Consider the following 13,838-nt stretch of genomic DNA (forward strand, 5'->3'; position numbering starts at 1 on the left):
GAGATTCCAGTTTTCATCAAAAACAAAACCGTAGGGTTGCAAATAGGGAGAGTATCTAACTGAAGCCTAAGATTAATGAGGCATATGACAGCTGTATTTTATGTGCTGTTTAAAAGCTTTCGGGGAACGTGCTATAAGCAACATTCTTAATAAATGAGCCGTAAGGGGAATGGGGGAAAATTTGACTTCAAATAAATACATTTTTGCTGTTTATCATGTTCTTCTGCTTGTGCAGGAAAAAAAAAAAAATCTGTTTCTGCCAGTCCCAAAAGTTTTGAAAATACTTTGCGAAAAAGTGATGATTAATTTTTAGAAGTTCCAATTCCAGCTCACATGGTCTGCTTGTGTAAAGCCGCTTTCTTTATCCATCATCGCTCTCCTCCATATCCTGTCCAACTAACATCTTCTACCCCCACAGACTGTTCCATCAATGTCTCTTCACCTCTCCTACATTCTACACCTTATTAGCTCCCATACTCTGTAAACCTATCATTTACAAACCCAATTCCAAAAAAGTTGGGACACTATACAAATTGTAAGTAAAAAAGGAATGGACTAATTTACAAATCTCATAAACTTCTATTTTATTCACAATATAATATAGATAACATATCAAATGTTGAAAGTGAGACATTTTGAAATGTCATGCATCAAATATTGGCTTATTTTGGATTTCATGAGAGCTACACATTCCAAAAAAGTTGGGACAGTCAGCAATAGGAGGCCGGAAAAGTTAAATGTACATAAAAGGAACAGCTGGAGAACCAATTTTCAACTTATTAGGTCAATTGGCAACATGATTGGGTATAAAAATAGCCTCTCAGAGTGGCAGTGTCTCTCAGAAGTCAAGATGTGCAGAGGATCACCAATTCCCCCAATTCTGCGGCGAAAAATAGTGGAGCAATATCAGAAAGGAGTTTCTCAGAGCAAAATTGCAAAGAGTTTGAATTTATCATCATCTACAGTGCATAATATCATCCAAAGATTCAGAGAATCTGGAACAATCTCTGTGCGTAAGGGTCAAGGTCGGAAAACCATACTTGATGCCCGTGATCTTCAGTCCCTTAGACGGCACTGCCTCACATACAGGAATGCTACTGTAATGGAAATCACAACATGGGCTCAGGAATACCTCCAGAAAACATTGTCGGTGAACACAATCCACCGTGCCATTCGCCGTTGCTGGCTAGAACTCTATTGGCCAAAAAAGAAGCCATATCTAAACATGATCCAGAGGCGCAGGCATTTTCTCTGGGCCAAGGCTCATTTAAAAGTGGAAAACTGTTCTGTGGTCAGATGAAATTTGAAGTTCTTTTTGGAAAACTGAAACACCATGTCATCCGGACTAAAGAGGAGAAGGACAACCCAAGTTGTTCTCAACGCTCAGTTCAGAAGCCTGCATCTCTGATGGTATGGGGTTGCATGAGTGCGTGTGGCATGGGCAGCTTACACATCTGGAAAGGCACCATCAATACTGAAAGGTATATCCAAGTTCTAGAACAACATATGCTCTCATCTAGACATCGTCTCTTTCAGGGAAGACCTTGCATTTTCCAACATGACAGTGCCAGACCACATACTGCATCAATTACAACATCATGGCTGCGTAGAAGGAGGATCCAGGTACTGAAATGGCCAGCCTGCAGTCCAGATCTTTCACCCATAGAAAACATTTGGCGCATCATAAAGGGGAAGATGTGACAAAGAAGACCTAAGACAGTTGAGCAACTAGAAGCCTGTATTAGACAAGAATGGGATAACATTCCTATTCCTAAACTTGAGCAACTTGTCTCCTCAGTCCCCAGACATTTGCAGACTGTTATAAAAAGAAGAGGGGATGCCACACAGTGGTAAACATGGCCTTGTCACAACTTTTTTGAGATGTGTTGATGCCATGAAATTTAAAATCAACTTATTTTTCCCTTAAAATTAAACATTTTCTCAGTTTAAACATTTGATATGTCATCTATGATTTATTCTGAATAAAATATTGAAATTTGAAACTTCCACATCATTTCATTCTGTTTTTTTTTTCATAATTTGTACAGTGTCCCAACTTTTTTTGAATCAGGGTTTGTATTTATCCTCCATACTCTGCCCCTCCTAAATCTGTCCACCCCCCACAATATGTCTACCAACCACTGTCCAAATAATATCGGCCCATCTTTGACATTATGTCCCCCTAACATCAGTTCATCACCCACACTTTATCCCCCTAACATCATTCAATCCCCTAACCTCTATCCAACCAACATCAGTCCATCTCTGACCCTCTATTCCCCTAACATCAGTCCATCCCCAACCTCTGTTCATCACACACCAGTCCATTCCCCACACTCTATCCCCCTAACATCTGTCCATCCCTAACCTCTGTTCATCTTACATCAGTCCATTCTCTACACTCTATCCTCCTAACATCTGTCCATCCCTAACCTCTGTTCATCTTACATCAGTCCATTCCCCACACTCTATCCTCCTAACATCTGTCCTTCCCTAACCTCTATTTATCTTACATAAGTCCATTCTCTACACTCTATCCTCCTAACATCTGTCCATCCCCAACCTCTGTTCATCAAACACCAGTCCATTCCCCACACTCTATCCTCCTAACATCTGTCCATCCCTAACCTCTGTTCATCAAACACCAGTCCATTCCCCACATTCTATCCTCCTAACATCAGTCCATCCCCAACCTCTGTTCATCAAACACCAGTCCATTCCCCACACTCTATCCCCCTAACATCTGTCCATCCCTAACCTCTGTTCATCTTACATCAGTCCATCTCCCACTTGCTGTCTCCTTAACATCAGTTCATCCACTACAATCTGTCCCCCTATCAGTCCATCACCGATCTACTGCTCCCCTAACATCAGTCCATTCCTCTACCTCTGTCCATCTAACATCAGTCCATTCCCCTACCTCTGTCCATCTAACATCAGTCCATTCCTCAACCTCTGTCCATCTTACATCAGTCCATTATCCAGACTCTGCCCCATAACACCTCTTTATTCCCCCCACTCTGCCCCCAACAGTTCTTCATTACAAATGTTATGTCCCATTAACAACTCTTCATTCCCCACACTCTGCTTTAAAGCAACTCTCCATTCCCCACACTCTGCCTCCAAGCAACTCTCCATTCCCCACACTCTGCCTCCAAATAACTCTTTATTCCCCACACTCTGTCACCAAACAACTCTTCATTCCTGATGCTGTGCATTCCATTCCGCATTCCCCACACTCTGTCTTAACAACTTTTCATCCCCGAAACTGTGCCCCCTAACAACCCTTCATTCACCACACTCTGCCCCCCTCAAACGACTCTTCATTCCCCATGCAGTGCCCCCCTCCCCCCTACGCGCTTCAGACTCCACAGTCTGTTCCTCCAGCAACTCCTCATTCCCCACATTGTACCCCCTATCAACTCTTAATCCCACATACTCTGCCCATCATCAACATCAGTCCATTCCCAAACGTCTGTCCTAACATCAGTCCATTCCTCACTCTGTTCCCTAACAACTCCTCATTCGCCCACTCTGCCCCTAAATGTTCTTCATAAAAGATACTATGTTCCCCTAATAACTCTTCATCCCCCACACTTTGCCCCCCCCTAACAACTTTTAATTCCCCATGCTGTGCACCCCCCAACAACTCTATCCCCCTAACCAATCGTCACCCCTCATAACTCTTCATATCCCAGGCTATGCCCCCTAACAACTCTTCATCTTCTACACTCTGTCCTCCTTACTGCTCTTCATCCTCTACCCTCTGTTCCCCTAACATCTGCCCCCTTCCCCCAACAAGCCATTATCCCAAACTCTCTATCCCCCCCTAACATCTGTCCATCAGCCACTATGGGTAAAATGCATTGGAAAGTCAGTCAAAGGATACAGCAGTACACAAATCCATTCAAATAGTTCAGGATTCAGGGGTTCAGTTTAGAAAAGCTTACAGATAGTATTATTAATAATTTCTAATAGTATTAATAATAATTTCTGATAGTAGTATTATTATTCATTTCTGTGTACCAACCTCCCAATAATTAATTATGGGGTAAAATATTTCAAATTAGGCATGACAAAAATCCCTCTGTTCTGTCGTGTATTCATAAAGGCGAAATTCTTAATGAGCAGTATTGAGGTGGAAGAAGCAAAGGTCCTGATTACTACTGTTAGTAAGAATTTATCATGCTGATTGTCACTGGGGACCACAGGTCATAGTATACCAGCATCAAAGAGAATGTTTAATCACTTCCTTAGAAAAAAAAGTGCAGTAGCAGACCGGCTTCTATGAGACAATCAGGGATTTCACTCCATCCTCATTCATACCCTGAGGACAGACACTTCTGAAGCTGCAGATCTCCAAAAAAACAGAACCTAAGGCTGTATCTAGCTTCAGTGCGGGAGGGGGGTATTTACATACTCTGTTCTGATTGGCTGGTGACACAGTGACTTCACAGGCTCGGAGAGGTAGGGGGCATGGAGTGGAGGAGGAGGTATCAGTATGTTTTGCAGGTAGCTTTGCTTGGGAGTTTCTGGAATGTAGCTGCATAGTGCACTGTGAGTATTCTGAACAGTGCTCACCCAGACCATGTAAGTAACAGAGTATTACTGATACCATGTATGATACTGAGATGTATCGGGGATTAGAGTATTACTGATACCATGTATGATACTGAGATGAACCGGGGATTAGAGTATTACTGATACCATGTATGATACTGAGATGTATCGGGGATTAGAGTATTACTGATACCATGTATGATACTGAGATGTATCGGGGATTAGAGTATTACTGATACCATGTATGATACTGAAATGTATCGGGGATTAGAGTATTACTGATACCATGTATGATACTGAGATGTATCGGGGATTAGAGTATTACTGATACCATGTATGATACTGAGATGTATCGGGGATTAGAGTATTACTGATACCATGTATGATACTGAAATGTATCGGGGATTAGAGTATTACTGATACCATGTATGGTACTGAGATGTATCGGGGATTAGAGTATTACTGATACCATGTATGATACTGAAATGTATCGGGGATTAGAGTATTACTGATACCATGTATGATACTGAGATGTATCGGGGATTAGAGTATTACTGATACCATGTATGATACTGAGATGTATCGGGGATTAGAGTATTACTGATACCATGTATGATACTGAGATGTACCGGGGATTAGAGTATTACTGATACCATGTATGATACTGAGATGTATCAGGGATTAGAGTATTACTGATACCATGTATGATACTGAGATGTATCAGGGATTAGAGTATTACTGATACCATGTATGATACTGAGATGTATCAGGGATTAGAGTATTTCTGATACCATGTATGATACTGAGATGTACCGGGGATTAGAGTATTACTGACACCATGTATGATACTGAGATGTATCAGGGATTAGAGTATTACTGATACCATGTATGATACTGAGATGTACCGGGGATTAGAGTATTACTGATACCATGTATGATACTGAGATGTACCGGGGATTAGAGTATTACTGATACCATGTATGATACTGAGATGTATCGGGGATTAGAGTATTACTGATACCATGTATGATAATAAGATGTATCGGGTATTAGAGTATTACTGATACCATGTATGATACTGAGATGTATCAGGGATTAGAGTATTACTGATACCATGTATGATACTGAGATGTATCGGGGGTTAGAGTATTATTGATACCATGTATGATACTGAGATGTATCAGGGATTAGAGTATTACTGATACCATGTATGATACTGAGATGTATCAGGGATTAGAGTATTTCTGATACCATGTATGATACTGAGATGTACCGGGGATTAGAGTATTACTGATACCATGTATGATACTGAGATGTATCAGGGATTAGAGTATTTCTGATACCATGTATGATACTGAGATGTACCGGGGATTAGAGTATTACTGATACCATGTATGATACTGAGATGTACCGGGATTACAGTATTACTGATACCATGTATGATACTGAGATGTATCGGGGATTAGAGTATTACTGATACCATGTATGATAATGAGATGTATCGGGGATTCGAGTATTACTGATACCATGTATAATACTGAGATGTATCGGGGATTAGAGTATTACTGATACCATGTATGATACTGAGATGTACCAGGTCATAGAAATCATTTGTACAGGTGCTTATAAGTGGGATCTTCACACCTTTGTAGCATGTTTTTGTCGCTTATTTTGTATAGCACTGATTAGTATTCTGCTGATTTATAGCACTAGAAGTTTTCTTTTGCCTGTGTAATGGTGGCCATACATGAAACAACTTTATATACAATCATAATGGTGATCAATTAACAGTCCGGGAGAAAAATAATCAGAGTGTCAAAAAGATTGTTTGGTGTGCCATACACTTTCTGATCATATTGATCCATCTGCTTTCCAATGATCGCATTGTCTGTCCAGACCAATCACAGTAAGTTGGATCAGTTTTGCTCAAAATCGACTGATGACACAGTATGTGTCTGTTCAATAGTTCATAGATTCAATCATTCTGTCTGACTCTGTAAAGAATTGTTCAATCAGATTGTTTGGTGTATGCCCACCATAGGTTTGTCATTAGAAAAACTCTGGTTGGACAGTGAATGGACTGTTACAAAAGTGCTAATAAACTAAACTGAACAAAAACAAAACATACCGTATATATTTACGCCGAGATGCAATGCTGATCTTTAATCCAGTCCAAAATGTTTTAGTGCAGAAATTTGGGGTGAACATACATGCAACAATCTGATTGCACAATCCCCATACACCAGTACAATCTTGTTTAAATTTGCCCAAACCATGTAATATTTGGACAAACCTATACAATCCAATCAATTTTCATCCAATCATGCAGGTTGTTTCAACTCATAGGTGTTGGTAGATCTATAGGAGATTGTCCAATCAGATCGTATAATGTATGGTCCGCTTTACAGTAACTATTTAGAATTAGCAGTTTGTATTTGTAACTCTAATTGGTTGCTGTTGCTGTAAGTTTCTGCACTAAAACATTTCACAGTTGATTATAGGTGGGCTTTGCTGTAATTGATTAGTAGATCTTACTTCTAATTGGTAACTAATTAAGGGTCCTTTCACACAAGCCATGTCCGGTCAGTTCAGGGGGGGATCAATGAACGGACCCTCTGCAGAATCAGAACAGAATGGGACAGTTTTTCATTTCCTTTCCTGCATTTTAACAGCGGACCTTTCCGGATCCGTTTGTGATCTGTGGGTGGCCCGAATGACAATGGACTTATGTCTGTTTACATCAGATTACCTCCCATCGCTGTCCTTTTCTCTTTTTTTCCAAGGCTGGATGGACTCAGAGGTAAGTGAACGTAAATGCACATGTGTCCACCTGCCCATAGCTTCCATGGAGCTTCTGATCAGGTCCATCTGAAAACTGATAGGCAGACCTGATCGGAAAGTCACAGTGAAAGGACCCTTATGCTAGCCATACAAACTTTTCCTTAGCTTTTTACGCTCAAAAAGGTAACAACCAATTTTTCGATTTGTGCCCATTAACTGGACGAAAACCAAATTAACCGTCCAAATGACAGATTTTCAAATGATTTTTCATCTAGTGCAAGGGAACCATAAGTTTCTGCACTTACAAAGTTATTATAAATAGGGACACGCAATGGGGAGTGAAGATCCTCTTATCAAAGGCTTGTAATGACATATTTCTTTTGTTTCTGTAACATACTGTATATATTACATTTAATATAGTAGAATTAATTTTTTCGTATTTCAGTTGTATGCATCGGAAAGCTCAGAGTATATCCAAAGCCAATTTGTTTTGTTTTTTTTTTTTTTTCTGGATAGATCAGGGAAAGTCTAAAACCCCTGGTATTTCTTATCTGTGTCTCATTAGGGAGATTTCCCTACACTTCCTGTCCTGTAGACTCTACAGGAAGTGAGAGAATATTACAGTGCCTTGCGAAAGTATTCAGCCCCCTTGAACTTTGCGACCTTTTGCCACATTTCAGGCTTCAAACATAAAGATATAAAACTGTAATTTTTTGTGAAGAATCAACAAGTGGGACACAATCATGAAGTGGAACAAAATTTATTGGATATTTCAAACTTTGTTAACAAATAAAAAAACTGAAAAATTGGGCGTGCAAAATTATTCAGCCCCTTTACTTTCAGTGCAGCAAACTCTCTCCAGAAGTTCAGTGAGGATCTCTGAATGATCCAATGTTGACCTAAATGACTAATGATGATAAATAGAATCCACCTGTGTGTAATCAAGTCTCGGTATAAATGCACCTGCACTGTGATAGTCTCAGAGGTCAGTTTAAAGCGCAGAGAGCATCATGAAGAACAAGGAACACACCAGGCAGGTCCGAGATACTGTTGTGGAGAAGTTTAAAGCCGTATTTGGATACAAAAATATTTCCCAAGCTTTAAACATCCCAAGGAGCACTGTGCAAGCGATAATACTGAAATGGAAGGAGTATCAGACCACTGCCAATCTACGAAGACCTGGCCGTCCCTCTGAACTTTCAGCTCATACAAGGAGAAGACTGATCAGATATGCAGCCAAGAGGCCCATGATCACTCTGGATGAACTGCAGAGATCTACAGCTGAGGTGGGAGACTCTGTCCATAGGACAACAATCAGTCGTATACTGCACAAATCTGGCCTTTATGGAAGAGTGGCAAGAAGAAAGCCATTTCTTAAAGATATCCATAAAAAGTGTCGTTTAAAGTTTGCCACAGAGGGGATATGATAGAAACTTTTAAATACATAAAGGGAATCAACTCGGTAAAGGAGGAGAGCATATTTAAAAGAAGAAAAACTACCACAAGAGGACACAGTTTTAAATTAGAGGGGCAAAGGTTTAAAAGTAATATGAGGAAGTATTACTTTACTGAGAGAGTAGTGGATGCATGGAATAACCTTCCTGCAGAAGTGGTAGCTGCAAATACAGTGAAGGAGTTTAAGCATGCATGGGATAGGCATAAGGCTATCCTTCATATAAGATAGGGCCAGGGACTATTCATAGGATTCAGATATATTGGGCAGACTAGATGGGCCAAATGGTTCTTATCTGCCGACACATTCTATGTTTCTATGCCACAAGCCACCTGGGAGACACACCAAACGTGGAAGAAGGTGCTCTGGTCAGATGAAACCAAAATCAAACTTTTTGTCAACAATGCAAAACGTTATGTTTGGCGTAAAAGCAACACAGCTCATCACCCTGAACGCACCATCCCCACTGTCAAACATGGTGGTGGCAGCATCCTGGTTTGGGCCTGCTTTTCTTCAGCAGGGACAGGGAAGATGGTTAAAATTGATGGGAAGATGGATGGAGCCAAATACAGGACTATTCTGGAAGAAAACCTGATGGAGTCTGCAAAAGACCTGAGACTGGGACGGAGATTTGTCTTCCAACAAGACAATGATCCAAAACATAAAGCAAAATCTACAATGGAATGGTTCACAAATAAACATATCCAGGTGTTAGAATGGCCAAGTCAAAGTCCAGACCTGAATCCAATCGAGAATCTGTGGAAAGAACTGAAAATTGCTGTTCACAAATGCTCTACATCCAACCTCACTGAGCTCAAGCTGTTTTGCAAGGAGGAATGGGCAAAAATTTCAGTCTCTCGATGTGCAAAACTGATAGAGACCCACCCCAAGCGACTTACAGCTGTAATCGCAGCAAAAGGTGGCGCTACAAAGTATTAACTTAAGGGGGCTGAATAATTTTGCACGCCGAATTTTTCAGTTTTTTATTTGTTAAAAAAGTTTGAAATAACCAATAAATTTCATCCCACTTCATGATTGTGTCCCACTTGGTGTTGATTCTTCACAAAAAATTACAGTTTTATATCTTTATGTTTGAAGCCTGAAATGTGGCAAAAGGTCGCAAAGTTCAAGGGGGCCGAATACTTTCGCAAGGCACTGTATCTCATTGTGAGGGAAATCCCGCTTTTCTGTACTCCAATGAGCTGTGTTAACGATCTGACCTGCAGCTCACTGGAGGTCATTAAGGAAAAAAATCCAACAATTTCCTTCATCCACGTTATACAGCCTGGGTTTACAAATTTTCTGCTGTACCTAATGTATTCTGATGGCCATTTCCAGTGTCTGTACTCACTGCACTGACTGCACCTAATTGAATGCATCCGCTGTTTGAGTGAAAAATAAAGTAGTAGTAAACCGTGGCAGTTTAAAGAAAAACAAAAAAAAAACCTGTAAGGCAATTGCATAATGTGCTAGTATACATCACATACTAGCACATTATGAAATACTTACCAGACTTACTAGAACAAAGCCCTCCAGCGGCGCACTGTCACCATTGAGAGGACTTGACATCTTCCCCCGATAATTCTTCTGGGTTTGGGGGCTCTGGCGGTGTGAGTGACTGGAGCCGCGATGTTGGCCCTCGCTTCCGGCACAAAGCTCTAAAGGTCCATCAGGATATGCTGGACCTTCAGACTGCTTCTGACGGTGAGGTCACCGGCTGCATCCAGGGTGAATATCTCCTAAACGGTGCACGTTTAATAGATATTCATTTTAGCTACAGGTAAGCCTTATTATAGGCTTACCTGTAGGTAATAATCACAAATTACCACTGCTTTAACCGGTTGCCGACCGCCGCACGACTATATACTGGGGCGGTCAGCCCCGGCCAGGCAGAGTGACGTATCGGTACGTCACTCGCCTGTCACTGACTTGCGAGCCTATCGCGGGCGGGCGCGCGCCCGCCGAGGCTCGTTCACAGACAAGTCAGTGCGTGTGACCGGCGGACTCGATGTCCGCCAGTCACACTGCGATCGCTCCTGTGAAGGGAGAAAGACAGAGCAGCTTGTGTAAACAAGCTGCCTGTCAGTTCTCCCTGTGTAAAAGTGAAGATCTGTCCGTTCTACTATGTAGAACGGTTGATCTTTGCTTTTACACCAATAGGAATGTCCCTGCACAGTTAGAATCACGCCCCTAGGACACACTTAACCCCTCCCTGTCCAATAAAGTTAACCCCTTCCCTGCCAGTGTCATTTTTGCAGTAACAGTGCATATGTATAGCACTGATTACTGCAGTAATGTCACTGGTACCCCCAAAAGTGTCAAAAATGTCAGTCAAGGGTCCGATCTGTCCGCCGCAATGTCGCAGTACCGAAAAAAAAAAATCGCAGATCGCCGCCATTACGCGTTAAAAAAAAAAAACACCAAAAATGACAAAAATCTTTCCCTTTGTTAGTAAACGCGATAACTTTTGCGCAAACCAATCAAAATACGCTTTTTGCGATTTTTTTTTTTACCAAACATATGTAGCATAAAACAAATTGGCCGAAAAATGTTAAAAAATTTTGATTTTTACTTTTTTTTTTGGGGAATTTCATATAAAAAAATGTGAAAAATATTGTTATTTTTGCAAAATTTACGCTTTTTTTTGTTTATAGCGCGTGATCAAAAAATCGCACAGGTGATCAAATACCACCAAAAGAAAGCTCGGTTTGTGGGAAAAAAAGGACGTCAAATTCGTTTAGGTACAGCGTCGCACGACCGCGCAATTGTCCGTTAAAGTCACGCAGTAAAAAATCGCAAAAAAAAACCCTGGTCCTTTAGCAGCCAAATCCTCTGGGGCTTAAGTGGTTAAATATCCGGCTCCTTCGATTTTTCAATGGAAGGATGCCAGGAGGTAAGGTGGTGACATGGCAATCCATGAAGCCAATTTTCATCCTGTTTCTCAGGAACCAGGTGAGATTTGCATAATGTATTGCCAGTTTAAGACAGTTGTCACAGGAACAAGTGCCCCCATTGCAAGATTTCCTCTAAAGATGGCAAAATAAAATTTTGGATTCACCCACACCTTCATTGGTGATCAGAACAAATAGGAAGAGGGATTACTCTTACTAATCTGACAGGGGTTCTAACCCCTCACCACTCCATTCAAACCAAAAAAAGTTTAACGTTTTCTGGAAAGTGTCATATACCAGTCTATATGTTGGCTGCCATTGCTGACTTCTCTGGGGAATACTGGTTGCCTGGCTGCCCAGTGGCAATACGTTCACTTACCTAAAATAGGAATGCAAAAGAAGGATTCTGACTTTACATGTTGAATGCTTGTTCCAGGTAAGTGACTCAGATAATAAAGATGCCAGAGACAGCCCAGCAACTAGCATCTTTATAAGCAGATCCACAGTTGAAGCCCCCACAATAGCAATGTATTGGGCTTGCTTATAATATTCCGAGCCGTCTTAGTAGGTGTTTTTACAAATATTGGGACTCTTGAGAAATTTAGGACTTCACCAAAATGCCAATTCTTATTTTTCCTATTTCACCATCATTGCAGATTATCATTCATCTGATGGACAGAATACTAGAGGAAACAAGTCATGTCTAAGGGCACAATGTGACCTGTGCTGTCCTCCCAGCACTTCTTACTGTTCCTGCATAACTAGCAGCACCTCGCCGCATGTAATACTCATATCTTAGGAGAGCCTTCTGGATTTGTATGCCTCTGCCCAAGGAGCTATCATGGTTACGTCTTCCTTCTTGGAATGCTTTTGGAGGAGCCCTCCACAGCGTCCACGGTCCCACTTTTCATATAATCCACCAGCACATGGAAGGAGATCCACACAAAGAGGTCATTTCAGTCTGCGGTGGCCTCTAGAACCTGTCCGTTGTCACCCAGAGGTCCAGCCACGTGTGTGTCACTGTAGGTATTACACGGGATCTTTGATGGCTTTTAAAGTAATGAGACTTTGGGAAGAACAAGGAGTATATCATAGCCTGCATTAGCTTCTGCTTAGATGTCTTCTTCAAACCTTCATGACTTGCTTACCTTGTCCTCCCGGGCTGATGCCTGTGTGGTAGATTTTGTTGTCTTTTCATTTTGGGTTTTGCAGTGCATTTGATGATGTAAATATGCTTAGAAATTCCAAATAGTAAATGAAGTCACTGAACTGTCGATGCAAGCTAAGAAACAATGCAACTCTGCTAAAGGCAGAAAGTTCACTTGCTTTATAGTGCATCTTAATCCAACAATAAGAATGCATTACATTGCAGTTTTTTGGGGGTTTTTTTTGCCATTTTTCATTTATTTTCACCTGGTTTTCTGTCCCGTAAGTCTGTTTTTTCAACTTCCTTTAAAAGAACACGCTGTCCAGCAAAAGTGACAGTTAGAGGATTGAGTCAGACCATTTAAAGTAGAACTAAAGGCTAAATATAAAAACTGTGAACAGACAGGCTCTTTATTGTAGAAAAGATAAGCAGTGTCTCTCCTGCAATAAAATACACTTACCTGTTTGTTTGCAATCCTCTGAAGAATGTACACTGAGCTGCGATTGCACAACTCAGTTTACAATCCAGCACAGTGCCTGTATGCCAGGATGACTGCTCTCCTGTGCATGTGCTGGAATAAACAACATCCCGTACCAGCCAATCCAGACAGCCACAAACCAGCACTCAGAAGAACCCTGGGAAAAGATGCCGGTGAGTGACCTCATGGGCGTCAGACTGTATAGGTGAGTATTGCTGCCTTTAGTTCAAATTTTAGGTGTTACTAAACCCACAACAGTAAAATCAGTCTGTTTATGCAGTAAAGCATGCTTGGTATACTCACTGTGGAACCTAATTTGTTAATCCTCTGCATTGTGCAAAAAGGCTGTTTGATCCTGTCTTCTCTGATCCTCTCCTCTTTCCACTGTCCCCAATATATTTACTGATAGAACAGAGGCTGGAGACAAGCTGCACATGCTCAGTTTGGTGTGTATTGCTAGAGAGATTTTTTTTTTTCTTTAGAGGGTGCATGTGATCAGCACTGTCCAGATAGAGGGTCAGGGGTCCT

The 13,838-nt window shown here is 41.2% G+C and overlaps 1 protein-coding gene across 6 annotated transcripts in view; it reads left to right on the top strand.

Annotated features, from left to right (window-relative positions):
- The window catches only part of DVL1 (dishevelled segment polarity protein 1), a 257,298-nt gene that overhangs the window by 143,085 nt on the left and 100,375 nt on the right, over nucleotides 1–13,838 (top strand). The window contains exons 1-2 of one of the 6 annotated variants that reach the window (XM_082273774.1): nucleotides 4,484–4,590; nucleotides 12,342–12,707. The exons of the other annotated variants lie outside the window; for them this stretch is intronic. Coding sequence (XP_082129900.1) covers nucleotides 12,527–12,707 — 181 coding nt within the window. The 5' untranslated portion in view covers nucleotides 4,484–4,590; nucleotides 12,342–12,526. Of the gene's footprint in view, nucleotides 1–4,483; nucleotides 4,591–12,341; nucleotides 12,708–13,838 lie in introns of those variants that run through there. 6 annotated transcript variants of the gene reach the window in all.

This window comes from Pelophylax lessonae (genome assembly GCF_965119305.1).
Source record: "Pelophylax lessonae genome assembly, chromosome: 12".
Classification (NCBI taxonomy): Eukaryota; Metazoa; Chordata; class Amphibia; order Anura; family Ranidae; genus Pelophylax; species Pelophylax lessonae.